Source organism: Syngnathus acus, chromosome 2, assembly GCF_901709675.1.
Source record: "Syngnathus acus chromosome 2, fSynAcu1.2, whole genome shotgun sequence".
NCBI classification, from domain to species: Eukaryota; Metazoa; Chordata; class Actinopteri; order Syngnathiformes; family Syngnathidae; genus Syngnathus; species Syngnathus acus.
Genome location: NC_051088.1, coordinates 16,376,353 through 16,403,910, shown reverse-complemented (window position 1 = coordinate 16,403,910; position 27,558 = coordinate 16,376,353). Strand labels below are relative to the sequence as shown.

Sequence of the window (27,558 nt, the reverse complement as noted above, 5' to 3'; positions counted from 1 at the left end):
TGACAGCGCCGCTCCACGAGTGTGGCCGGATTCCCACCGGGCGGCTTCTGGAGGCGGTACGCTGCTCCTTATTGTTCCTAAAGAAAGCACGGATAGCTGCATGTTTTCCAGCATTTGTCCAAATGGTTGCTGCGCAGAGCCACCGTCCCACTTGAGAGCAAAGCTTCACTCCGGGGAACGCGACCGACCGACCGGCCGGCCGCCGCTCGGTGACGGATAATACCTCAAACCCAACGGAGCACCCGGTAAAGAGGAGTGGGGTGAGGAAATCATTCTATCCGGATTATGCAGCCAGGTTACACGTAGAATCTCGTCGGTGACTCCGTGAGACTATTCGTGGCTAAACGAATGAGTAACCGCGTGTGAATTGACGTTTTTGATGACCCAGCATTTTGGAGTAGAATTTGTGGTCTGTTCATTCACCGAACCCGTAGTGGAACCAGTTTGCTTTATGGTAGCGCTCCTCTATTGCTTTCATCATTTTACATCTTTTTCTCACAACTTTGTCCAAAACTGAGTTTCCATTGGCGATCTACTGCCCCCCCAAAATGAGGCTTGTCATTGTCAAAACGTCAACATCAATATTGGCCAACACGTCGCAATCCTTAGCCTACTTACATCTTTACTAGGGCCTAAAGGATTACTCTGCTAACCTACATCTTGGCCTTTCACTCTGCAAACAGGCATTATAACGGTGTACAGCAAGGGGGTTGTCCAAACTTTTTCCTCCAAGCGTCCCATACAGAAAAATATTAGGATGCAAGGGCCACTTTGACTATCTTCGACTGCAATTAGATATTGATATTATATATACAGTATTATAGTAATTCTTAAAAACTGCTATGGAATTCAGAGGCATAAAATTGTGGTCCTCCACAGCCCCCATCCGGCATGTTTTTTAGATGCTTGCTCCCTTCTACACACCTGATTTAAACGCAAATATTCAATTTATCAGTAAGATTGGCATAATCCAGATATTAATTTATTTGAAAAAGTATTACGCAGACATATAGCTGCTGTTTAAGTCTAACTGGAGTTGTTTTGTGTGTCTTTTTGTGTTCCAAATGGTTTACTTCATGTAGAATCTCACATTGCATTATGACCAACTGTAGAATTTCAGTCGGGTTTTGCACAGGTCGGTGTTGCAAAATAGTTTTAAATAGTAATCGTGGCAAACGCCGGATGGTGAGCTTACAAGGTTCTTCAGGTAGTGTTTGTGTTTGACACCGTTCATTCTACCTCATTGAATTAGTTTGTGGTTTTGACGTGGATTGGGTTGTTACAAACAGCAGACATGCAGTTAGGGTACAAGCCACGTGTCATTTTACAATCATGGTTTTAACAAAGACATCATCGCAATCAAAGCTCGATGTATTGATGTCTATGCCGTGTGGTAGTTTTAGGTAAAAATAATTTAAAGGGAGGGATAAAATGCATGGATTTTGGTGCTTAATTCATATCCCATAAATGTAATTTTAATCCAAAAACCGTGTTTCGACTTGTGGGGCTGCATTGAACACATTATTAATTTTGACATGACTTCTTCTTTAATACATTGCCAATATATCGGATTGGGACTCAGTATTGGCTCAAAATCGGGTGACTTGGAGTCGGTGCAAAAATCCATCCTCTTTTTTATCCTGTGTTGAAAACTACGAAATATATTTAATTATATAACTTATATGTGGGCTTTTTTTGATTAAAAAGATCATTACAAAAAAATTTTTTGTGGGGGTGGGGACTCCAGGGGCTTGCAAGGGGTGGAGCCAATGGGGCGGTGGCCAATGGGGCGGTGGCCAATGGGGCGGTGGCCTTGGGCATCAACCTGGGGAAGGGGGGTATCCACATCGTCCCCCAACCCCCTTAGTGACGTAAATGCATTACGTCTACTCTCTCAAAGCCCCACTTTATTATTAATAGTAGTCGGCGTAGTAGTAGTCGTCAAGGGCATCACCCCCCGCCCACACGCACATGCACTTTTTCTACACCCACACGTTTCACAACAACCCCCCACCCCAACCTTTTTTTAAGTAGGGTTGCAAGCTGTGTGAAATGTTATTTTTAGCATTTGCCCATGGCTGCTAAGACCGAGTCCACAGGGTCGTTTGGACACCCCATTCTAGACAGACTTGTAGTTCTTTGTGGCTGTGTCGTTTGTGCATTTTATGGCATCCTTCAACTTACATCATGAAGAACGCGTGTCGTTTTGCTTGCCAAGATGTGTAGTGGAAGTCCCGTCACTTCATCTTGTCAAATGCAACTCTTCCCTTCCGCATTTTCTTTTTGTGGCTCCCAAGTCGACCCTCCCACACAATTGCTTGGGAACCCTAGCGTTTGGCTTTGAATCCCTCGAACCCCTGGGAAAAGTTCTACTAAACACCAGTTCAAAGGCTATGTGAGTGTCCCTCCTTGTGAAAGCGTCGCTGTTGGAAGCTCCCACAGTAGTTTCTTTTGTGCCCATGTGACTAGTTTGCTCAGTATTCCCCTCTCGCCTCTCACCGCCTCCCCATTTCCTCTCTTCACTCAAGCCGCTGATCCGACAAATGGGTCAAAGTAACAACGAGCGTGAGTCATCCGCAATATTGGTGAAGGTTTTTACATGATTATTATTGCCGTCATAGAGGAGATCCTGACTGATACCGGATCTGAATCTATTGAACTCGTAGACTCGCTGCTTAGCTTGTAGAAGTTTGTTTACATAAAATGTCACCTAGTTGAGGATGCCTTTAAACCGCTTGTGATTTTTTTTTTTTTTTTTTTTGAAACCTCACTGAGGACAAGACAAGGACCAACACATCTGCTTATGTTTAGTAGAACTGCAATATTCAGAATTCTTTTGGATCTGCTGATGGGGGATGCGCTTTTGTCGAAATCAAGCCGAAAGGAAGATTCACTGGGTGTAATAAGTGCGAGGTTAAAATTGTTGGTATCCCTTGATTAATTTGTTCACTGCCAGCACAGTTAAAACGGATATTTGACGTCTATAGCCGTCAATGGTAGTGAATGATTTCCTAAATAAAACATCTTAATAATTTGAAATTGATAAGGATGTAATTTGTTGAAATGTGTCACGATAAGCAACAATACTTCTTTGGACAATGTTATTTTTCTAACCAAAAAGAGTACCAACAAATTCTATGCTCTGCTAAATGTAGCATAGAGTGTCTTGAATCTATTCTGGTTACGATGAATTCTCAAAACTACCAAGTATCAAGACATTCTGGGGGGAAAGCTTAGTCACACTTGCAAGTCATGAGTCCCACAGGAAAATAAATAGACGGCAAACACAAAACAACATCAGACTACTAATATGAAGAGTCCTGATATAAATACTATTGGACGCTGGTGAAGGAAGCTAAAAGTCAGGAGAAGGCACCCTTCAAACAAAATACCTGTCGAGACTCGTGACATGATCAAAGTCTCATTGGGTGTTACAGAAATCGGTTGATTGTATTTGCCCTCAAATGGTTGTGCAATAACATTGAGATGTTTCTTTTAAGAGGTTCATTCAGACTGTATGTCAAACGTTAATACTCAAGGACTTGGGGTGGGGTGGTGTTCTTCCGGTCTGCATGTCACCAAATGGAATCATGGAGGAAGAAGAGAGAAAAGGAAGCTCTTTTCATTTCTTCTTCAGTAAATTAGCGGATGAAAACATGTGTCGGAATTGACCTCTAACATTCCTCAGACGTGATGTCACCGACGGTCTGAGAGGATATTTATTGTCTGAGGCGGAGGTTTATCATGTGTGGGGTAGATGTGTTGGGGGGGGGGACGGGTTTCTGAAAGGTTTGTGTGTTGGTTGGGGGTTGTGTCTTTGTCTATTCTCAGACCGTGTCTCATCTGCCCTACTTGTGAAGCTTTGACAAGTCTGGACCGGTTGGTTTGTAGGAAAACGCCATAAATCCCACCCGTGTGTGTCTCACCGCAGTTTTACGCACATGCCATCGGCCCAACTCGGAAACAAAATCACCCGTGAATTTTTCAAAAGGTTTTTGTAACGTTTGTTCCATATTTTCACTACTAATTTCGACTGCCACCAAAGAATACAGGATAACATTAAAAGATCTTTCATTATGCATTTGACTCACCCAAACAAGCCAGAAAATATCACGCAATGTAAAATGTTGGTTGTCTGCGGAAATGCCCAAGTGGAATGTGCCTGTTTTTTAAAGACCAGAATATAAAAATACACAAATGACTGACTGGGGAGGGTCACAGCCACTTTAATTTGGAAAAACAGACACAATCTGCCAGCCATTTGGAAAAGAATAACAGCCCTTCTTCTGTTTCTCCAGCAGACGGGAACAGATCGAGAGCAGCAGCAGCAGCAGCAGGCAGCATGGTCGAACCAGCCGACAGACCATCCACGGCCGGACATAGGCTGGGCGCTCCCGAAAGTTTTGGGGTGTCCACCCTGGAGCCTGGTCTGAGTCCACCTGGACAGGCACCAGGAAGAAAAGTCTCTATCAGGGTGCAGATGTTGGATGACACACAGGAAGTCTTCCAGATATCAGTGAGTAAAGTCTGCGGTTCTTACTCTGCGTCAATTTCATAATTAGTGAGGAATTGAAGTGTTCAGATTTGACTTGTTTCTGTTAACACCTGTCTGAGACATCCTATTGTCTGTTAGTTGAGCCTTTTGGGCGCAGCAGTTTCTGCTTCTCCTTTTGTGTTTCCATTCTTTTTGGCAGTGTCCTTTTGAGGCCTATTTCATACTCTCTCCTGGGAATGAGCAGGAAGAGTTTTTATTTGTTTGTATTCAGTAAGTTTATTACTGGTTTTGTCAGGAACCATGTACAGAATACAAACTCAAGCATAGCAACACTGTGCTAACTTCTATCTGTTGCCTCTGGCAAGAAAAAAGATTAAGACAATAGTTACTATATGCATATGCAGTATATTATACACAAATAAATGACATGACTGACACCTATAGTTTTTTTTGCTTTGGCTACGTGCAAACATTTCAGATACAAGTTATGTATGATCACAGTGAGCTCAACTCACTTTGTGCCAAGCAGCTACAGAATAGTACAAGTACTAAAAATTTTTTTTAAAACAGGCTTAATTTAATACAAGCATATATGTAAGTAGCTTTGGCTTAGGAAAGTTGATTTATCTTAACACTAACAAATATTGCAAAACGCCATGGACAAGCTAACAAATAGCATTACTGCAACAATGCAATATTTGAACACAAATGGTGGAGCAGCACATGTAGACAGTAGTGCAGTGTACAAATGAGTCACAATCCCTTCACTCATTCAATTGAGAATCAATAATCAAATTTTTTCTCGATTTTGCAACAACTAACAAATAACCGACCCATATTCTACAGTTGGCTGCAATGCAATGCGAGATGCGCCTTTTAATTTATCTATTTATTCGTCTATTTAATTATATAAAAACTTATTTTTTGTAATGTACAATATTATAGCTAGAGTGCTGTTTTCCTTATCAAAAAATATTTTGAAGGAATTAGGGCTGGAAATTATTGTCTTTTCCATTCATTTCAACTAAATTTGTGTTTCAAGGTGCCACTGTTCACTATTACTAACATATCTAACATACAATATGAACATATACCATCATCAGTTGCTTTACTCACACCTATAATCTAACAAAGTGCATTAGTCACATATTAGGCTGTATGGAGCTCTACCCTCATGAAGTCACTCACATCAATTGTATTGAAAACCCGAGTTCAAAGAAACCAATTGTATTGTAATGATGAGAGTCTGATGTAATGCTGTTTGGTGAAAAGGCTCCTCGGGGAGACTGCCAGGAGGTATAATGATGACATTTACTCAAAGAATGCAGCCTGACATTTATCTATATTCTGGAAATTCCATCACTCATTGTCTCAAATATGGTGACGATTTGGAGGAAGGAAGACGACAAGTTACTGTAGTGGCGTACGTTTGTTTTCATTTTAGCTTGCTCGTTTCTGTTGATTAAATTGTCAGAGAAAACGTGTCTGAAATGACAGGGAACGAATGGATCATCTCTTATTACCACTGATTGTGAAAACAAGGGATCCATTGTCTGACTTAATCATGTCCTCTCCCATGTTTGTGCAGTTGTCCCACCTAACATGTGAATGCAAAGATAAGCAGCTCACACTGATTAAGCTGGCTGGCGATGCTTCGAAGAATTGTTTCATTTCCTTTCAGCAGAGTCCAGGTTTCGGACATGCAGGCAGTCATCCGAAAAGCTATTTCTGCTTTTAATAAAATCAGCTGGGAATGTCCGCTCGGACACATGAGGGAGAATGGTGTTCATTATGGAAGGCGCATTACTTGAAATCTTATTTAGCTGCTTTGCAACGGCAGGACATTCCGGATAAATTGTAATGTTGAATCTGTATTCCCATTTGATAATTTGCACTCACACACAATTCTGCAGACATGATATTCCCTCTGGAGCAGTGAAGTCTCGCTTTGAAAAATACCCCCCAAGCCTCGTCGAAATGCACATAGAGCGCACAACTACTGATTCCTGAAAGAATAGTCCCTAATTAGTCAATCATTTCTTCTCATCCGGCAATCTTACTTGACCTAAATCCCTATAAGACTGTCCAATACCTGCTCATCATGACTGACATCTTTGGTGGACGCCAGTGGCTTTAAAGTCCAAGGCGGGTGTGCGTGTTCAAGCGCAACAGGATTACTGTGTGGGGTCTTTGTTGCATGATTGGATTGTGGATTTATGATTGTGTGAGATGGGTGGAGCAAAAGAGATCAAATCATGATAGGTGACAGGAGAGAAGATTACAAACCACAGGTTTAAAGTCGTAATACTAATCAATGACATTGTAGCAAGTGCAGCATATTGGACTTGCTTTTTCCCGTTGCAATTGATCACATAGAAGGAAGCAGCATGCCAGCATCCCACACACACAAATGTTTCTGTCTTACGCAATAGCCTGCCCCATTCCTGTGGACGGAGACTTCCGTTAAAGCAGCGCTCGGAATAGCAATGCGGCCCGTGACAGCTTCCATTTATCTAGCGTGTTTTGCACATCGAGCCACGTGGAAGTAAGGGGGACGTGCTGGCTTTGAAGAACTTGTATCTGAAGGCTGGGTGAACCAAAGCGGGTTGGGGCCCAGCAGAAGGGCCTGAACGCTGTTCCGCTTGCTGTCATGGAGAAATAGAGCGTTTTCATTCAAAAGGCGAGGGCATTCGCCACACGTATCCGTCCCCCATGGAGGTGGTCCCAGCACACTCTGTCCCGTGTGCATGGCTGCAGATGAGACGCTTGTTGTTTTTGTTAATGCTGTGAATGATGTCCCCCGGTGAGGAGGCACTTCAGGACAATTTCATTTAATTTACGTCATCATGGTAGATTATATGCTCGAGAGCAAATATTTTACATAACTGGAATTTTTGTCAAAGCAAGAAGAAGGGTGGATGTTATCACATTCCTTTTTTTTTTGGTTAAAAATGTTTGACATTTGTTAAAGATGGACAAATGATTTAGATGAGTTGGAGATGTTTTTTTGTAAATAGAATATTTATGGAAAATAAATCTGTTTTAATAATGCAAAAATAATTCATTTTCGAAGTGTATTCATGATTATTTTGTCAATTAACAAAGAAAATGCACTCCATTTGGTTATTTGGCATCTTGACAATTTGGATTTTCAGAACAAGCCCGATGGTCGTCCTGCTACATGATGAATATGTCTCCCTCTGAGAGTCATGAAATTTACGAGGCTCATTATTGTGGGGGAGGCAGACGACACACCACTGCCGTCAGGCATAGCACGCTAATTGCTTTTTCTAATTGAACAAGGTTGTGCATGTACTTAATTGGTTCTCAATTGTGCTGCGAGGCATCACACAAGAGACCAGATGCACACCAACACGTCGCAGCCGTTCACCTGTAGGCATTTTCATTATGTTGCCAGATTGATTGCCCATAATGACTTGCTGTGAGTCCAAGCAGGTACAGTAGGTCGCCATGCTGGAGAGTACGTGAGTTTATTCCCCCATCTGGTTGTGTGATATAGGAAGTGACTTTGACATCTTGCCAACAGGGTTAAACCGGTTAACCTAATCTGAACGAGAGACTCTGATTGGTGGACGGACGAGGAAGGAGGAGCCCTCTCCCAGCTGTCTGGCTAAATGTTGCCCTCCTTCATTATACACCAAAGATATTTAGCTTTTTTTTTTTTTTGTGGCGCACAAACATGCAGTGTGGTCAGTTCGACCTCTGTTTAGTGTCGTACAACGTTTGAACATAACAGCTCAGTCAAGAACAGCATTTGACTGCTACTAATGTGGCCAAAGTGGTAAAGCTTCTTTGCAGTCTTTTCCGGTGTTTTTTTCTGTGGAGCGGCTAAGTAACGGTCATGTTTAAAGTCAAAACAAAAAGCACACCATCCTGTACCGTGCGCTCGATAAGCAGCTGCAGTGAAAATTCGCAGCAGGGGACCAGAGTAGCCCTTGAGATGTTTTTCTTTTTTTATTCTTTAGTTTTCTTCTTCTTCTTCCTCAGAGGGTTCTTCTCATCAGACTCAGCCATCTGGTTTCCATCTGTGTTCGTCTCTCTACAGATCACGGGGTGTTCCATGCTTCCAAATCTTCTTTCACTACGTTTTGAAAAGTACTAAAATACTAAAAGGCAAGAAACAAATCCAGATGAAAGCTGCTGAAACACTTCATGACATATTCAAAACGTTCCCTTTTCATGATCGTCTCAATGGAGCAATTCCAGGCTGGTACTCATAAAAACAAAGGTGCGAGCACAGATGGGGAGAATATTTTACTTGGCTGCGAGGTGAAGCGTGACATGAAATACTGGAGGAACAGCAAAATGATTCCTGGCTGGAAATAAACCAATAAAGGTTTTATGAAAACAGAGGGCAGGTTAAGTTAAAAAAGTTAAAGTTAAAAGTTAAAGTCCCAATGATCGTCACACACACCTGGGTGTGGTGAAATTTGTCCTCTGCATTTAACCCATCCCCGTGTGATTTTAATCCATCCCCTGGGGGAGAGGGGAGCAGTGAGCAGCAGCGGTGCCGCGCTCGGGAATCAGTTGGTGATCTAACCCCCCAATTCCAACCCTTAATGCTGAGTGCCAAGCAGGGAGGCAATGGGTCCCATTTTTATAGTCTTTGGTATGACCCGGCCGGGGTTTGAACCCACAACCTTCCAGTCTCAGGGCGGACACTCTACCACTAGGCCACTGAGATGGGTGAACGCCAAGGTGCTTTCAGCAAGTTTAATTCTTCAGAGCTCACATTTTGTTTTAAGGGATGAGTTTTTATTGGTTTGCAAGAATGTAAGCTATTTTATTGATCTAGACAAATCAAATTATAATATGCACAGTATGTAAGCAAAGTGCCATTATAGGATGATAGTGATCGTAGTGTAGTGTTATGCTACTTGTAAAATATTTCCACTGAAAAAGTGAAGCTGGCAAATTCGAAAGGATCTCTGGCCCTGTTGAAGGAGAAAACTCATACTTTGTACAGCTGGTTGAAATATGACTTCTGACAATATGACTTCTGGGACTTTGCGTATGAAACCGGCTGGTCTCGAATTAACAATGAAGTGTATGTCACGGTGGAGAAAAAAAAAATTGGAATACTCTTTTAAAGGATCCTTTTGCTCATTGTAACATGTATTTTATGCAGCCTTCTTGAATAGAGAAGCAGGATCACTATAATTTGTCTGCTGCAAAAGCCGCATGAGTCACTTCATGAAAACTGCATGGAAATGACGTGCAGCCGTTGTTTATTGGCCACTTGTTGCGATGGAAAATGATCTATTGACTTCTCCTTCCGCTTTGTATCTTCTTGCACAACAGGACCATTGAGGAAGAAAGTCCGTTTCAAAGAGACAGACTGTTTTATCCAAGTCTGGATGAGATTTTGAGTGCTAAATCTGGATATTTTAGGCCCAGACATTTGTATGATGTTTTCCAGGCATGTCGCCAAATTCCCATTTGGCTCGCTAATGGACAGTCGGCTGGACAGTTGAGGCCCGGCCCACTTCTCCAGCTCTCTAATTATCCTAAATGATATGAGCCGTGGTGGTATGGTGTGGGTCCCACTTCTGCTTGTGTGAAACCTAAACCCGCTTGCCTTGACCACAGCTTGGCAGGTTCGGTCAGAATGAGGGAAATCATACTTCCACTGGTTAATCGTCGGTTAATCCTGGTTTATCTGCTTCATCCTTCAGTATGGAATTGTAGTTAAAAATATGACAGAACTGACAGCGCTTGTGTATTGGAGAGAGCCCGAGAGGAGAGTGTGTTTTAGTCATGTGACTCAAGTCCACCACCTCTGCCAAAAAGAAAACAAATACGAGAAAGAAAAAAAAATTAATCCCACTTGCACATATTTGAAGTTCTGCTCCACAATGCAGGGAACTATTTTTGGGCTTCCGTTTGAAAGAGGAATCCGCTCGCTGGCTGGATGTTGTTTTTCGTGGTAACGTTAAGCTTGGAGATATCGTTGCTTTCCCTGTTGTGACCCTCAAAAGTCTTCACAGTTAAAGTGAGGGTCTTTCGGTTGTCCAAATGTTTATGGTGATACGGTATGTGTTGATGAAAGTCGTATCATTGATATTTCATCCCACCATTTCTCCCAAATATTTCTTTCCGCAGTCATTTTGACATATAATATCGCCCTGAAGCATTCCTGAAGGTTCCTGTAAAAATCTCAGCTGCTGAGACTGCCTTTCCTTTAAAAACAGGCAGTACGTTGATATTTTGTTTTCCATCAGGATGTCGCAATCACACTTTTTTGGGACCTTCAGTAAGAGATAATGGCAGGCTTTTTAAAAGTAAGGCATCTTTTTCTGTCATCCCAACATACACAGGTTGTGATGTCGGGAATTGTTTTTATGAGTGAATTTTCATTGACTGAGTCAGCAGCATGGTGGTGCTCACTATTATTGTAGGCGCGCCTGTCTGTCTGTCTGTCTGTCAGTGCATGTTTGTCCAAGCAGGCTGCCCACACACAAGCAGATGGTCGTACGCACACGTACGCCAGATGGTCTTAGACTTACTTGCCTCACACCTATGCCACTTTGATTCTTCTTTTTCCTTTTCTTTTTTTCCATGGGATCTTAGGAGCTATTCAGTAACTGTGCGTCAACCAAATCAAAATAAATAATTCTGTTCAACCATTTTTATTTGACTTTGAGAGGCTAACTATTTTTTTTTCCATGCTTGTGGTTTTATTATGCATCAAGCTTCTGATTTTTGAAATAACATTTTCTCAGACATTGATTATCAATAAAATATGCATTTTAAGTATCTCTGTCCTACTGGTTTGCCGCCCAGTCACAGAAAAAAAAAATCCCAGTAATTTTGGGTTTGATTCCACAGCTCTGTGTGTTTTGGCATCGCACATTTGCCTGAGCACAGCTGAGACCACTGGACGAACGACTCGCAGATTTTTCCTGTGGTCTTTTGGTTGTTTCTAAACTCGGGGAGCTGTCCACCCAAACCCAAACCTAAAGCCTACACTTGTCAGTCGGGTTAAAGATCAGCAGTTTGTCGTTTGGAAAACGTCATTATGTGGGGGGGTTGCCGCCTCATTCTGCTGTGAAGCATTAAATTAGGCCCACACAAAGATGGATCCTTATCTCCACTTCTTCTCCCCACCCTTATGCCCTCAGGCCACAAGTTCAATAAGAACTAATTCCTTCATTTTATCTCTTTTCCAGCAACGCTCCTCCGGCAAAGTGCTTTTTGACCTAATCTGTGTCCATCTCAACCTGGCGGAGGGAGACTATTTTGGCCTGGAGTACCAGGACCAACGCAAGATGACTGTGAGATGTGCATGACGTTTGAGACTCATTTGAAAACATGTCTTTGTAACTTTCACTTCAATGTTGCACTCTGACCTTCACACAGGTGTGGCTGGACTTGCTGAAGCCAACGATGAAGCAGATCCGACGTATGTTACACGAATGTGTCGTATTACCATTTTAAAGGAAGTGTAATGTTTGTTAAGACACTATAATGCATGGAACCTCTGTAAAAAAAACATATTTTTTATTTACACATGTGTACAACAAGTTCTTGATAATGCCCAATGCTTAAATGCGAAGGCAGGAATATACAAAACTGTTATCAAGAATAAGAATATTAGGGCAGGTTACAATTGTAGTCCCAGGCTTCTTTGTGACATCATCGAGCTAAGCTAAAGAACCCATCATTCCATTTCAATGTTTAGTATAAGGTCTGATGTTTGCTATCCTGCAGAATTTGACTCAAAAAGATAAGATGACTAAAAGTATACAGCAGCTTTTCTTAACTTATATCCCCCTCCCCCCTCTCATTCAAGGGCCAAAGAACACCATTCTTCGTTTTGTGGTCAAATTCTTCCCTCCTGACCACACACAGATCATGGAGGAGCTGACTCAGTAGGTTACACAATCACACACACACGCACGCACACACACACACACACACCGGAGAAGTGATAAATTCTAAATTGTGTCTGCTCCGCATTTTAATTTAAATGTCAACCACATTTACTGGTGGCGCACAAAACTTGGCTAGTTAGGTCGCTAGATTTCTCCGAACGCTCAGACTGTTGTTGTGGAGCAGGCCCGCTGATTTCAGCAACAGGCAGGAAGTTAAATTCTTATTTTGCCCCTACCTTTCTCACTATTTCAGCATTTCCATGTTTCCCAAACTTTATTGAGCCAAGGTACAGATTTTGAACATAGCCTTACATGTAGCGATAGTACATAAATGAAGATCCTATCCCGCTTTCTCACGCATTTATTAGACTGTTGTGTGAAATCTGGGTTTATTTAGTGGAACACAAATCTGATGTACTTAGGACGCCCAGATTTATTCTGTTGTATGAATAGCAGCAGGTGGATTACAGAGATTTATTGTACCGTCTGTTATCTATCGGAAGAACATTTCTCTCTTCGGCATGTCACGTTATGTCAACAACATAGCTAGATGAGCAAATATGCAGTATTTGTAGGAAATAATCATTTTCAGACCAATTATGAGATTTGGTGTGGCACAGCTAATCTCTCCTGGCACACTAGTTGAGAATCGCTGGATTACTGGGACATGCAGACCAAATAGAGACATTAATACATCAAGATTTTATTCAACATGCTCTTAAATTTTATGCGTGTATAGTAAGCACAGCAAAGTATTTACACTGACTTTGAGAATTCTTGCCCAGTAACCTATCTTCCATTTTTCCTTTTCTCCCTCCCTCTTCCATCTGCTCCTGCTTGCCTACAGGTACCTGTTTGCTTTGCAGATCAAGCGTGACCTGGCCTGCGGTAATCTCATCTGTAATGACTCGAGCGCCGCCCTGATGGTCTCCCACATTATCCAGTGTAAGAGCAAGAAGCGTCACATGTAAAAAAAACTGAAATCATCCATAAAAATAGAATATTCTATCTAGTGAACTACAGTACACTGTGGTAGCAATGTTAACAAGGTTAGACAGGATGTTAAGAGTGAATGGTACCATTTGTATTTCACTGACCACATGAATGTAGTCATGGTGTCGACAGAAGGATGCGGCGCAGCAGGCGAAGGAAAGTCTATTGGTTGCCAGAGCAACCGTCATTTTTGTGTCCATACAGCACTACCGCATGGGGAGATGAATAAAAGTAGAACTAGAATAGAAACCAGCTGAGCGCAGACCTCTGCCAAGTCCGAAAAAAATCGTTTGATTGGAAAATCACTTGTTGGTGCAGCTCCATCTGCTGGAACGGCTTGAGCACCGTTTCACTTCGCCTAAATGGACATGAAGTTTTAATTAACAGTGGCAAGTCATAATAAATTATTTGATCAATTCCTCTGTTCATATTGTCATCAAAATGAAGCCAGTTGCTGCACTGTGCGTTTTCCACCCCGCCTTCTCCGCTCAGCTAACTTCCGTATCTCCATCTGTCTCCCGTCGTTCCCCAAATTCAGCGGAGATAGGAGACTTCGATGAGACCCAAAGCTGGCAGCATCTCCTCCACAATAAATACCTGCCAGACCAAGACGCCATCCGGGACAAGATCACCGACTGCCACCGCAAACATGTGTAAGTTGTAACACTTTGAGCTGCTTGTTAAACTCTGAGCTGCCCTAATCTGACTGGGCATCCGTTCCACAAGGGTGTCAGGATTTATAAACACACACTACACACCCACCTCGCAATCATGACCTTCCAGGAGATTTCTATCTTTCTCTCTTTCTCATATAAACACACACTCGTGCAGGACTGAGTGTAATTAGTGCACCCCTGCGTTCATCGCCTTACATTTTGCCCAATGTGTGTACACTACACTATCTATGCAAGACGTACGCACATTTTTTCGAGCGACCAGCAACACAGAAACTTTGACATACATTCCCTCTATACCACCCATCCCAACTCCCACACATTTCTTCCATTGCACACATCCGTTTATTCCCAATCAATCCACAAATATACTCCGAAACTGCACCTGGGTGAACTTACACGCATTATTCCACTGTTTGCGTAAACACGTCATTTAAAAGTTAAAAGTGTGAAAGCCCAAGCAGCCCGCTCCTCGCCACTTTCCCTTCCCCCATCGCTCAGCCGAGGCAGGAAGGAAGTGGCTCATTCAGCAGCGTATACAGGAAACAGGAAGATATTTCCCGATTTGCAGGGAAACAAAGCTTGTCAGCGCCATCTGATTTCGCCACATATTTAAAGCGTGCGTTTGTTTTTTCCAATCACCTCGTTCATCACTGTGGTCTAATTCAAGGTTAATGCAAACACTCAAACTTAAAACACGCTATTTCCAAATATTGACACATCATCCAACTTCACGCTGTTATGTTAACCACACACTGTTTATTAAACAAGGCATCAGCTAGATAAGCATGAGATTAACCAGCGGCTCGATGAACCCGTTCCTCTCGTCTTCAGCGGACAGACCCCCGCAGAGTCAGACTACCAGTTGCTGGAAATCGCCCGGCGACTTGAAATGTATGGCGTCCGTCTGCACCCGGCCAAGGACCGTGAGGGCACCAAACTCAGCTTGGCTGTTGCCCACACTGGGGTGCTCGTGTTCCAGGTACCATCCAAGCAGAAAGTTTACATTTTACCCCAAAATGCTGTTTAGAAATTGAGAGATGAACAAAAGAATCTTTCTATGGAGTGAGACTGTTTTCTTTTCAGGGCTACACCAAAATAAATGCCTTCAATTGGTCCAAGATTCGCAAACTCAGCTTCAAACGCAAACGCTTTCTTATCAAGCTGAGGGCTGACCCCGCTGTAAGTTCCTCCTGACCTTACTCATGTGACCTCCAAGCTATTTCTATTCCCAGCCCCTTCCGTTGTGAGGCTGCTTTTTCGCTCCAGCTCTCCTTATGCCCACCTGTTGTTGTTCTTCCAGCAAAGCGGTCACCATGACACGCTGGAGTTTGCAATGGCCAGCAGGGACTGCTGCAAAATCTTCTGGAAGATCTGTGTGGAGTATCACGCCTTCTTTAGACTCTTCGAGGAGCCCAAGCCCAAACCCAAGCCCATCCTCTTCACCAGAGGATCCTCTTTTCGATTCAGGTAGCAACCTTGGAAAAATGTACATAGTATTGTGTGTATGTGCAGGTACGTGTAGAGAAATACGATTGGGTGGATTTTCAGTCAACTTTGTAGTCATCCTTTTGTGCCCTGTTGTCGCAGCGGTCGGACTCAGAAGCAGATCATTGATTACGTGAAGGATTCCGAGCCGAAAAAAGTTCCGTTTGAAAGGTGAGACTCTTGTCCTCGCGTAAACTTTTTGCCAAATATTTCCATGTGATTTGACCTCAATTGTCAACCCTTGTCAGGAAGCACAGTAAGATTCTGTCCAGTAGCAACATGCCCCATCAGTCCTCTTCCTTCCGATCGCAAGTGCCAAAGGAGGTAACGGATTCATATTCGAGGAGATTAAAAAGCAAACACCAAAAAATATATATCTCCACTGTCTTCCAGACTGCCACATCCGTGCCGATGGAAGATCTGCCAGACTCGGCCAGACAAGTGGACAAGGATGCACAGGAACTGCCAGGGACCAAGTCTGCCACCAACGGCTTCGCTGATAACAGCGCAGATACCAGGCACAATCACCAAGGCACAGGCTTGCCGCCGGACAAGCGTCTCCTCAATCCAGGTCCATCCTGCAGGGCAAACAAAGGCAGCAGTTCTTCCATCCCTTACATAGACTGCAGCGACGTAGACAGTGAATGCGATGTGACAAAGAGCAGCGCGGCCTGTAGCCAAACCGATGATGACGAGCACAATAAGCACGCCGGTTGTAACGCTTCTAACGGGGGCCCAAATGGGAACTTGTTCAGGCTCGTTAACGGCTTCTACCACACTAATCATCCGGGGTTGATGCAACAGCAGGATGTAAAGGCCCAACGGCAAGTCACGCCGGCCAACAGAAACGGCAGCGACCGTTCGCTGCCGAGCAAGGTTAACGGGAGCTACGAGCTCAACGACGATGACACTTTGTCAAGTATTAACGGCGGCTCTTATCACGGCCGCCTTCCGCTCCATAGTACGCTGCTGGACGAGATCTTTCAGGCTCGCGAGAAGAGGGGCGCCACGCCGGGGCGCCCCTTCGGAACGGGCACTCAAAGCCAGTGCTCGAGCCCGGTGATGAGCAGCTTCCACCATCGCACAAACTCGCTCGGTCAAAGCGAGCTCACAAACGGTCACTCTCGATGGGATGACGCCGGGCATTATTTCAGTAAGCGTCCCGGGGCTGCTCCTGGCGAGGTGCCCGCTGTCCCGCCGCCTAACCACTATAGCGGCTACTCTCCTGCCAATATCTCCAACCGCACGCCTGCACATTTAGCCAAGCAGTGCAACAACAACATGCGGAATCGCTCCGAGACCGATCCATTCATTCTCAGCCAGTTCACGTCCACTCCCATTTATCACGCCAAGCTGCCCGCTCAGACCCCTTGTTCGGCCCCTCTGGAGCGAAGAATGATTATAACTAACAATAATCATAGCGGGAACCTCCTGGCTCCGGGTCAGCCGCGTTCCAGTACAGTGCAGCGCCTGTTCGGCCAGCGCGGAAGCCCGGCGGCTCAAAACAATCGTAACAATCTAAATCAAACGGTTCAAATGATTGACGGCTCCACCAGCAGCGGCAGCGACACCAGCGACACCGAGTCGGAAACGGGCAGCAGCGCGTACGGCCACCCGCTAATGTTTGGCAATCCTGCCGCTGTCAGTTCCATGAATTCGGTCAACTCCAACGGCGTGAGCTCGTCCCCGCTTCCGCGCTGTAAATTCTCTTTTGGGAGTCTTCAGCTGGTGGATGGTAATGATGGAGAGGCGGAACAAGGTTGCTACAACTTCAATGCGGATGATGTTGGCGGCCGTGTTTTCAGTTGCTAAGGGCGATGTCGGCCAATCGCAGCTCTCTTGCTCACTTTAATGATATTTTGCTTGTTTTAAGGGTTATTGCGCAGTTTAGACCGCAAGCAAAACTAGTATTTGCTTGAATTTAGTCTCTAATTGTTTTTGATTATGGTGATAGATTATAAGTAAAAATTGCATAGAACAACGTGATTTAGTGGCACCTTGGTGGTCACCAGGATTGCGCATAGCTCACGAGGGATTTTGGCCCATTCTTTGGCAATAACAAGCATGGAGCTCCAGAGTGAGGGCAACCGAAACTAATTTTGTGTGTCTTCCAATTGAAATAACACCAGTTGCGTTACTCTTTCACCAAGCCTTTTGCTGATGTTTTCATGACCCAACGACTTCTTATCCATATTTCAATTGAGATTGGAAGTACGAAATTGATTCCTAGAACAGATGTCCTTTATCAATGCGATAAAGATTGGAAGTACTGGTAATAACGGGAGCCAGAATTCTGTTGTAGGGTAATACTGGTTTCACTCAACATTTAGTAATGTGGTTGTTGGGGATGGAAAGTTGTGACCACTATGGGATGCCAGATCTGCCATTTGCTCTGTGTGTGTGTGAAGTTCTGATGACTGTAATAGACGGTGGGTGACATCATGAAATTCATGGACATAATTAAAGGATAATGATAATGTTCAAATTGACTTTGCATCGGGGCTTAATTATTAGAGTTTTACAACGAAGGCTAAGTTTCCAAGCCGTTGCCTGGCATCATGTTAACAGCTGGCAAGATCGCCCAGCAAGGTTGTTATTTCGCAGGTTTAACAATGTGCCATAAACCCGCACTGTATATTTATATTTGTACACCACCGTTTTATGAAGAATACAAGAATTCTAACTCTAAAGGACTAACAGCCTACATAACCCCGTTGTTGTTTTTTTTAGCGAAATTAAGTGTTTGCCACCTTTTATGTCTAGGCATAGAAATGCGGTCATTTGTTTAAACCAAGGTTGTCCAACTCGGGTTATTAAAGGCCGCTGATGTTTTGGATGTTTCCCCTCCTCCAACACACCTGATCAGGATCTGCTTGGACATCCCTGGTTTAAACTTCCTCATGTTGTGTAATACATTAGATTCCTAGTTGAAGTGATATGAAGGAGGTGTTTGTCTTTAGTGCGTCTGTGCCCGTCCTGACTTTTGTCACCTGTGAACATTTTCGAGAAGGCAGCTGTTTAGGATAATCGTCCTTCTTAGACGCTTGTTGCACTTGTTACAGGAGTAGCAGCGCTCACTAGCCTTTTGGAGCACTTTCATACTTGCACGGTCTTTTTGTGGTCCGGACTTTTGTAGTATTTTCTCTTTCAAATTAGAGATGCCGAACTGACGTATTTGAATAGATTAGTGGCAGTTCCAATAACCTTTATATCCATTTATGTAGCGTATTTTTGATAAGTGTGGCTCGGTCACGTCGATGGCTGACGGGTCTTTTCCAGTCTGCACTCACCAGTTCAACATGAACCCATTAAATTGTGACCATTCATGCTGTCTGCTTGGCTTGGCTCCTGGCATGCAAGCACACGCACAAACACGCACGCACACGTCGCACTGCGTGTGTCCTCTTTCCTTGGAGTCAAATTCCCCGGCCTGCTTAAGTTTCCATTGTGGTGTTGCCACATTAGTGAACTCTGTCCCAACCTGCTATTTGTTTTTACATCACCAAAGGATGTTTCTGAACGAGAGCCGAATATTATTACAATCTGACACCTTGCTGACTCTGAGTGACCTTGGCTTGTTGTGCTACAAATGTGGACACCGTTACTCTTTTTAAGCATGTTTTCTGTTTTTCCGCCCCCACCACCCCGCTTCAAAATGCATGTTAATCAGACGAGCACCTTTTCTGTCATTCAGTTCTGTTCTTGCTCACTTTGGCTTTCACTGTTAAAGGCTTTCAAGTGGTTCCAGAATGTTTGAGAAGCTTAGTGATCCTGATATACGGCAACGCCTTGTATTACTTTTACACTGCTGTATGTTTCCAAACATTTCGGAACCATTTGTCCTATGTTTCCTCACTGTGCACACAAGGGGCAAAACAAAGTTGCCTCAACTCCAGTGGGTGGTGGTGGGGCGAGGGGAGGGGGGTGATAGACGGATGGATACAAGTGAAGTTACATGTAATGCACATTGTAAGTGTAAACGAATATTTGAACCGTACTGCACGTTTCTAAGTTGTTCATGTGGGATTTTTTTTCTTTTGTTCGAGGACGGATGTACAATCACGCACATACTGGAGTTGAGTCTTCTTTTATTTCCTCTCATCAAAAAAAAAAATGTTCATTATAATATGCTGTACATACGTCAGCTAGATCGTGACATGATAGATTGTGATTTTGTACTTTTTCGGGATAATCAGAGCTTAATTTGCCCATATAAATGTTCCTATAGTTGTTTTTTGAATTACATTACATGACTTAGCTTGTGTTTGATATTTATTTGTTTTCTGCTAAATTCTAAACCTTGCAGTAATTACTAGATTTGCAAAGGTCCCCATAGAACTGTTAAACATGTAGTCCTCAATCTTGACGCACACAAAATATGTGTGCTGGAGATACTCCGGGTTTCATTCTTGTTGCTGTTTTTACACTTCTGTCACCTTTTTTATTTCCACCTTAAAATTGAAATCTGCTTGCTTTACTCTTCCTTCATCTCTGTAACCTAACACTGTAACCTATTTTTCTCCACCTGCATCAATTAAAAAAAAAAATCTAATAATAAAGAAAATGTGCATGATTCAGAAAAATAATCATTGGGAATTCTCTGCTTTAAACACCGGAACAGAAAAGATGTCCACAACCTGTTTTGTGTCGGTCCATCGTGTGCATGTGCTCTGCTCGATGGCTCCTGCACTGTTTTGACTTGCTTGTGTTTGTGTATGTTTTCGAGCACACCGGTAAGTAGTTACGGACTCAGTGCTTTTCCACCAGCATGTGGACTCTCGGAACTTGACACCCGGGCAAGTATGACATCATAGTTTTGTAGTTAGCTTTTGTAGAGTAGAGTGACGTCTAGTCCGACTGCAATCCCGCCACGGCTAAGCATGAACGACTTGAAATGTGTTTTCTTTTAGACGCCTCGGCTTGCGACTAACCCTGTTCTCACTACTAACACATGTCGTACTGTATCTTGGTTTGTGAGGATCTTCTCTCATCTGGAAATTCATCGCCTGGTTGCTCAAGTGTTTCTGTTGATGTAGTAGCTGTGATGATAGATGTATACAAGTTGCCAGTGAGTTTTTCCACAGTAGTTGAAGTACTTTGTGTTGCATCACATTCACTCAAACTCCTTGTGAGTGTTGACCTCTCACTTTTTAACTCTTACTGACCCTCCCTAATCTTCCTCTCCATTTACCTCCCCCAGGAGGTCCTACTTCGGAGGCGTCCCCGCTGAAAACAAACGGCATTTTGAACAGAGAGGTTCCTATCGGTGTGGTGCCCCCGAGTCAGCTGTCACCGCTTTCCAGCCCCCTCCTCGGTGACGCCGGATACGTTCGGAACGAGGATGAGGATGAAGCCAGAAGAAAGGTGGGCATACAATACAATAAATGAGAAAAGTAATGCATAAAAGTCAGTCAGATGATTTCATGCCACCATTTTGTTTTGTGTCCAGAAGTTTCCCACAGACAAGGCCTATTTCATCGCAAAGGAACTGTTGACCACCGAGCGGACCTACCTCAAGGAACTGCAGGTCGTCACTGAGGTAAGGAGGCCAATAGATGGAAAAAACTTTCTTCCCACCTAATCTTTTCCAGCTGTCTAAGTGTTAACTGGCCGCTTGTAAAGTTCAACAACTTGTAAATTGTTTGCTCATTAAGACCTAAATGTTTGGATGCTGCTGATGCCTTGTTTGTGAGATTTTTTTATGGACTTTCACATTTACCATCTGTGAACATAGAGTAGCTGGTCCAGTGAATAAAGATCAGCAGTGTGTCAAAGAAGGTCCATGGCACAACTTACTTAGCGTAAATTACTTTAGAGTCCTGCTGACCTTGGTTTGGGACGAAAATGACTCGTAATCTGATTTTTTTGCTCAGTCAGCTGTTGCTTCCCAGGGGTGGTTAGCTACTTTGATGTGGGAGAGAAAGGCGTGTGCTGAGTGCTTTTTAAAACTCTTGAATATTTTCTTTGGCTGGCATAACTAAACTTTCAAAATGCCTCCCACCCTTCCTCCCTTTCCTTTGCTTGTCTGAACTGTCTCACTGTTTATTCCCCTCACCCTCTTTTTCTTTTTTTTTTGTTTGTGTCCATCCTAGTCTTTCCAACGTATTGCGGAGAAAGATGAAGAAGCATTTCCAGTCGCTGTTCGCAACCTGATATCAGGCAACTATGATCCAATCCACAAATTCCACCAAGGGTTCCTCAAGGAGGTGGAGCAGAGACTGGCACAATGGTCAGTATTGACATCAGACTCCAAGGAGGCTTGAATTCAAACATATTTTCAAGATATTCCAAATTATATGAATAGTGAGCCGTAAATGATGTCATCATGTCAACTTTACTTTCAGGGAGGGTCGATCCAATGCACACATCAAGGGAGACTATCAACGAATCGGTGATGTTCTGTTGAAGAACATTCAGAGTCTGAGGGTAATTGAACCACTGCTACCGTGGCCTGTGTATGAAATACACCTTTTCCTGCAATTCTCCAAATTCTGTATTCCATCTGCAGCAGCTGACGACTCATCTGCAGAAACATTCTGAGTGCCTGGTTGAGCTGGAACGAACCTGTCGGTAAGTCAAAATCGACCAACCAATATTCTCTGAGTGGTGGGTATGGGTTAAGCCCCTCCCCCGTGTGTGTTTCTCAGGTCCAGTCGCAAGGCGGAGGCTCTGTGTGGAGAACTGGAGCAGCAGAAGGTGTGCTACCTCCCCTTGAACGTCTTCCTCCTGCGGCCGCTCCACCGCCTGCTTCACTACAAGCTCATCCTAGAGAGACTCTGCAAACACTACCCGCCTACCCATGAAGACTTTAGAGACTGCAGAGGTAACGAGTCTTGGCGCTACTTTGCTGTCTTCAAAATGACTGTACATGTGTGAATATTGAAGGAATAAGCAGATGAAAAATATTTACTAATATACCTATAATATACACTATTCCAGTTTAGCATCAGCTCTTCAATGTTCACATGCAATTTCTCGGGAAACTATTTTGTAGTTTCAAACAGGCTGCTTTTAAATGTTATCCTCGCTTATTGGCTCCCTCCTGCAGCGGCCCTGGCGGACATCACAGAGATGGTGCTGCAGCTGCAAGGCACCATGATGAAAATGGAGAATTTTCAAAAGCTTCTTGAGCTGAAGAAAGATCTGACTGGCATTGATAATCTGGCCATCCCCGGCAGGGTAAAACACCTGGTTTAGCGGACGTCAATAATTCTATTGTCCTCTATATCTATGTGTGATTTTCTTGGGCTGACAGGAGTTCATCAGACTTGGATGCCTCAGTAAACTTTCTGGGAAAGGCCTGCAGCACAGAATGTTCTTCCTGGTATGACTTCAAAGATGCATAGAGCTAGCTTAAATGTATGTAGGTGCAAAATGAATAATTACGCTTTTTTTTCTCTGCCTTTTTCTCTATAGTTCAGCGATTCCTTAGTGTATACTAGTCGGGGAATGACTTCATCCAACCAATTCAAAGTCCATGGCCAGCTACCCCTCTTTGGCATGACGGTATTGCATTCTATATTGTTGGATTGGATTCTGTTTTGAAATCCAGATTAAATATCAGAATGTATTCAGAATAATACCACATGTTTTTGGAATATACCTTTTCTGTGTTTGTGCATGTGCAGATTACTGAGAGTGAAGAAGAGTGGGGCGTCCCTCATGCTTTTACCCTCTATGGACAACGGCAGTCGGTGGTGGTGGCAGCCAGGTACAACTCGTTAATTTTAACTGATCAAACCAATTACCAAATCTTGTGGACTTTTCTTGAAACACCTCATATTGCAAGCTCGCTGATAACAAAAAAACGTAATTGACCTAATTGCAAGAGTTCAATGAAGATCCTCCTCTCCTCCTTCTCAGCTGTGCTGCCGAGATGGAACGGTGGCTGGAGGACATCAGGATGGCCGTTGACCTGGCTGAGCAGAGCAATGGCCCTCACATGGATCTCCTCTCCACCAGCCCTTGTGATAATAGTAAGGACCCATCGCCACGCACATTCAAATACTTCCGTTTTGTACTAAAATTTTGCAGGCCTGAAACGGAAAGCTCAACAAAGTTATTTTATCTACGTGAAATTTAAAAAACAATTTGTGTCACTCTCTCATGAGATCACTCACGATTGAGCTTGAGACTTTGCGCCACAAGATGGCAGCATCTTCAAATATAACGTCTCCGTGCACCACTGAATGCCATAGGAATGAATTAGGCTCCTTTTGATGTGCTTGACTTGGCCACCAGGGGAAGCAGTACAACTCAACACAAAGAAAAGTTTCAAAGCTACCATAACAAAAATTACTCTGATTTGGAAAAAATCTCAAGGCACCATTGTGTACTAATTTGTTTTCATCGCAGTCGTATCTGTTGTTCCTCAGAGCTGCCGGAGGAAGGTGGGGCCGAGCACGAGTCCGAGGAGGAGCTCTGTGGTTCACGTTCATCTCTAGAGCGCCAAGCTCAGCGCGGTAACACCACCGTGCATGTGTGCTGGCATCGCAACACCAGCGTGTCCATGGTGGACTTCAGTATTGCTGTGGAGGTACACAATCTTTTCCTGCTGGTTTCCTACTATGCTATTGCTACACGTACGTGTACATTTATCATGCAAGAGTGCAGCAAGTGCATGTAAGGTTCGGGACACCCCCTCCTTTGCCCCCTTCCTGGTTCTTGTTAATATTCACATTCCTGCTGCCCTTCTTCCAGAACCAGCTCTCGGGGAACCTCCTGAGAAAGTTCAAGAACAGTAATGGTTGGCAGAAACTCTGGGTGGTCTTCACCAACTTCAGCCTCTTTTTCTACAAGTCACACCAGGTTTGAGAATAGAAAAAGACAAGTCATGATTAATTGTATTCATTGTGCCAGTTTTAGGACTTGGGGCTTTCTTAGCACGACCTTATGAAGAACTGAACATTATGCTTTGAGATTTTACTGAGACTTGAAATACATGACTTGAAAGTACGAAGGTCATCATTTGCAAACTTGGCAAGCCACCACGTGGCTCTGATTGGAGTACCGAGGCCATTTCATAAAGCAAGTACCATGGAAGATTACGAGTCAGTTATTAATCATTGCTCTTGATTGAATTGGGGGAGAGAGAATGGCAACACAACTAACTTGATCCGTAACTATAAAACACAAGCTAAGCTACGCTATCCCCACAGTTCAGCTCACTGCCGGTCAAACATTAACTTTATATCAGTTAGTCATTTAAGTGAGCAAAAGACAATACAGAGACTCTTTTGAGTCCATAAAAAATACATACTGGGTTTGTACAGCAAACTAACGTAATTAATGATACAAAGTGCAAGGTCGTACAATTTGACTTATTGAACTTTCTTAACCCAATTAAAGACTCAATTGACTTGACAATTTAGTCGGGGGGGCCCACTTGACTTTTGCCACAGTAACTTGGGACTTGGTTGACACTTTAAGATTTGCAACATATATTCCACTGAATAAAGGTAACAACTGCAGTCTCCCGACAGGATGACTACCCTCTGGCCAGCCTTCCTTTGCTAGGCTACTCTGTCACCGTTCCATCCGAGTCGGAGAACATCCACAAGGACTATGTCTTCAAACTTCACTTCAAGTCCCACGTCTACTATTTCAGATCGGAGAGCGAGTACACATTTGAACGGTAAACTGTCTCCTACTAATAAATTCAAAAACATATCCATATATTGTACATTGTAAGCATCAATGGCGGGCGGTGAATTTTGGATATGTATTTCACCAGGTGGATGGAGGTGATCCGCAGTGCCACATGCTCCACAAGCCGCTCCCTGCCAAGCAACAGGAAAGATCTTTATTGATACCCCACGGGTGACGATCTGGATTGTCAGCTGCTTTCAAGCCAAAAAGACACACCAAATCATGCCACTTTGCACTAATTAATATCCGCAAATAAATCATCTTTTCACTTTCACCTTCAACACACACTTGGGAGGTTCTTCACTGCCACCACTCGCTTTCCGCACAGCTTGTTTGTATTCATGATGCCATTTGCCCATTTTTTCTCCTCCTGGCAAGCCATGCACATTCTTATCACAAACCCGACCTAACATTTAACACAAGTGTTTGCATTGTGTTGGTCTAAAATCATTTCATGCACAGGTTAGAGATGATAATTTATATACCTGTAAATCAGGGGTCACCAACACGGTTGCCCGTGAGGACCGTGTGAGTCGCCCGCAGGGCTGTTCTAAAATTAGCTCAAATAGCGGCACTTATCAGTGAGCTGCATCTATTTATTTTATTTGAGCTATTCTTGTTTAAATCACACTTGCATGTGAACTGGAAATGACAATAACACTTTGTGTGTCTTGACATGTGAGGAAATTGACAATAAAGCAGACTTTGATAGTTAAAGCTAAATTAAGCAAATTTGCTATTTCAGAAGTGTGTGTCAGTAAGTAGCCCTAGGGTTAAGAATGTTTGGTGACCCCTGCTGTAAATTGATTTATTTTCAATGACAATTTAAATACATTACTGCAGTGCCACTTTCAAAGAGAACACATCTTTTATTGTTTTTGTTTTGCAGCAGCTTTTTGTACAGTTCTTTGATACACTGTGAAACGATCTGCTTTGCATGATTTTTTCAATTCATTACTTTGCCACATTTTTGTGCCTCACTTATACAGACAATCTTCAGAAGGAGTTTTCTTCTCCAACCCTGACATTTTTCTATTCTAAATAAAGACAACAATCTGTTTGTACTCAGGAGGAATTATGTTTTGTATTTAGAACAACACAGTACAGAAAATAATCGTCTTGAGCAGGATACAATTGTACAATTTTGTTCGGCCAAAACAGGAGCATAAAGGTGACATTCAGTTGCACTAATACTGGAGAGTCAAACTTTTTTTATTGCAGTTATGGTTGCCCTCACAAGGCTATTTATGCCTGCAACTATATTAATGTGTCCACGTATATCATTCCATATCCATAATGTATGTAGTGTACAATAAGCTCCTTCATACAATCAATAAAGGTTAGGAAACACAGCAGAAGATGCCAGTACATAAACATTCAGCACGATGGGACGAACAGCTTTAGTGGCGTTTATACCGAAACCCGTGATCGCCCTGGGAATCATAGTTCTCATGGTGAGGCAGCGAGGGCCAATCCGGCTGATACGTCGTCGTACTGTACACAAAGGCCTCAGTGACCCTCTCCTCATCGTCGGGCTGCCCCAGCCACTCCTTCACCTTCAGCGTCACCAGCGTTCGCTGATACATTGTGGGAATATCTTCAAAATCATCCAGGAACTGTAGCAAGGCCTCGTCCACTCTATAGAGCTCGCCATGAACCCTGTGACCTTGACCTGGGAGGTTGAGGAGGAAAGGAATGTTGTATTCACCAGCGATCACTAGGGGGAATCTCTCAGTTGTGACGACAGAGGCAAGCAACTGCGCAGCTCCAACGCTCTTGTCCAGCATGCGGAAGTGGTTTGGTTGCCCCCTCTTCAGAGTGCCATAGATGAACATTTGAGCCATGATTCAGGAGAGGTGACTAAAATAATGAGAATTACACAGGTACCAATGTCCTTCATCTTTACTGAGAATATTTATTATATTTTGCAATTGTTCTCGGTATTTTAGACAGAGGTGGAAACTGTACTTAAGTCGAATTCCAGGTGCTTGTATTTAAAAAAAAAAAAGAAAAAAAAGGTAGAAATGATGAAACGTTTGTACTTGAGTACATTTCATGTACTTTTTTTAGTTTTACTTAAGTACAAACTGTCGTAATACTCCAGCGCCTGAAAAGTAATCTACAGCAAATAAACCACATAAGCAACACCTACGCGTGGTCAAGAATGTGAAACGTGAACGCCTATTTTTGTTTTCGCACAACTCGCTTAATAGCGAAACGGAAGTACCTGAAATGAGGGATCAGCTGGAACCATGTGAGTCTTGCCAGCGTGTAGACCTGAATTCAGAATTAGAACTGTGACCTCGTTTGGAGATCCTCTCTTGAACCGAGGCTTTAACCATAGAAATAAAATATAACACCTCCT

General features: G+C 43.3%; 2 protein-coding genes across 6 annotated transcripts; one reads left to right on the top strand and one right to left on the bottom strand.

The window, feature by feature from the left end:
* Positions 1-75: 75 nt before the first annotated feature.
* On the top strand, positions 76-26,257 carry LOC119133544 (FERM, ARHGEF and pleckstrin domain-containing protein 1-like). 3 transcript variants are annotated; one of them, XM_037269517.1, is made up of 28 exons: positions 76-260; positions 4,299-4,516; positions 11,686-11,790; positions 11,876-11,918; positions 12,309-12,387; positions 13,238-13,335; positions 13,922-14,036; positions 14,892-15,039; positions 15,144-15,239; positions 15,361-15,527; positions 15,648-15,716; positions 15,794-15,869; positions 15,939-16,116; positions 20,746-20,909; positions 20,998-21,084; positions 21,638-21,774; positions 21,890-21,971; positions 22,054-22,115; positions 22,193-22,368; positions 22,594-22,724; positions 22,801-22,869; positions 22,962-23,051; positions 23,174-23,256; positions 23,409-23,521; positions 23,921-24,081; positions 24,246-24,353; positions 25,028-25,179; positions 25,279-26,257. In XM_037269517.1, exons 2-28 carry the CDS (start codon positions 4,343-4,345, stop codon positions 25,352-25,354), a joined length of 3,039 nt encoding a protein of 1,012 aa, XP_037125412.1. In that variant the 5' UTR covers positions 76-260; positions 4,299-4,342; the 3' UTR covers positions 25,355-26,257. The 3 variants fall into 3 exon arrangements, with proteins under 3 accessions (XP_037125412.1, XP_037125419.1, XP_037125403.1); XM_037269524.1 differs by having other exon boundaries at positions 20,995-21,084; positions 22,057-22,115; XM_037269508.1 differs by having other exon boundaries at positions 20,995-21,084.
* LOC119133574 (gamma-glutamylaminecyclotransferase-like) lies at positions 26,135-27,551 on the bottom strand. 3 transcript variants are annotated; one of them, XM_037269555.1, is made up of 3 exons: positions 27,422-27,532; positions 26,572-27,041; positions 26,135-26,303 (listed from the first exon to the last, which is right to left on the bottom strand). In XM_037269555.1, the coding sequence occupies exons 1-2, from the start codon at positions 27,445-27,447 to the stop codon at positions 26,594-26,596; spliced, it is 474 nt and encodes a 157-aa protein (XP_037125450.1). In that variant the 5' UTR covers positions 27,448-27,532; the 3' UTR covers positions 26,135-26,303; positions 26,572-26,593. The 3 variants fall into 3 exon arrangements, with proteins under 3 accessions (XP_037125450.1, XP_037125459.1, XP_037125468.1); XM_037269564.1 differs by having other exon boundaries at positions 26,135-27,053; positions 27,421-27,551; XM_037269573.1 differs by having other exon boundaries at positions 26,135-27,039; positions 27,421-27,539.
* Positions 27,552-27,558: the final 7 nt, after the last annotated feature.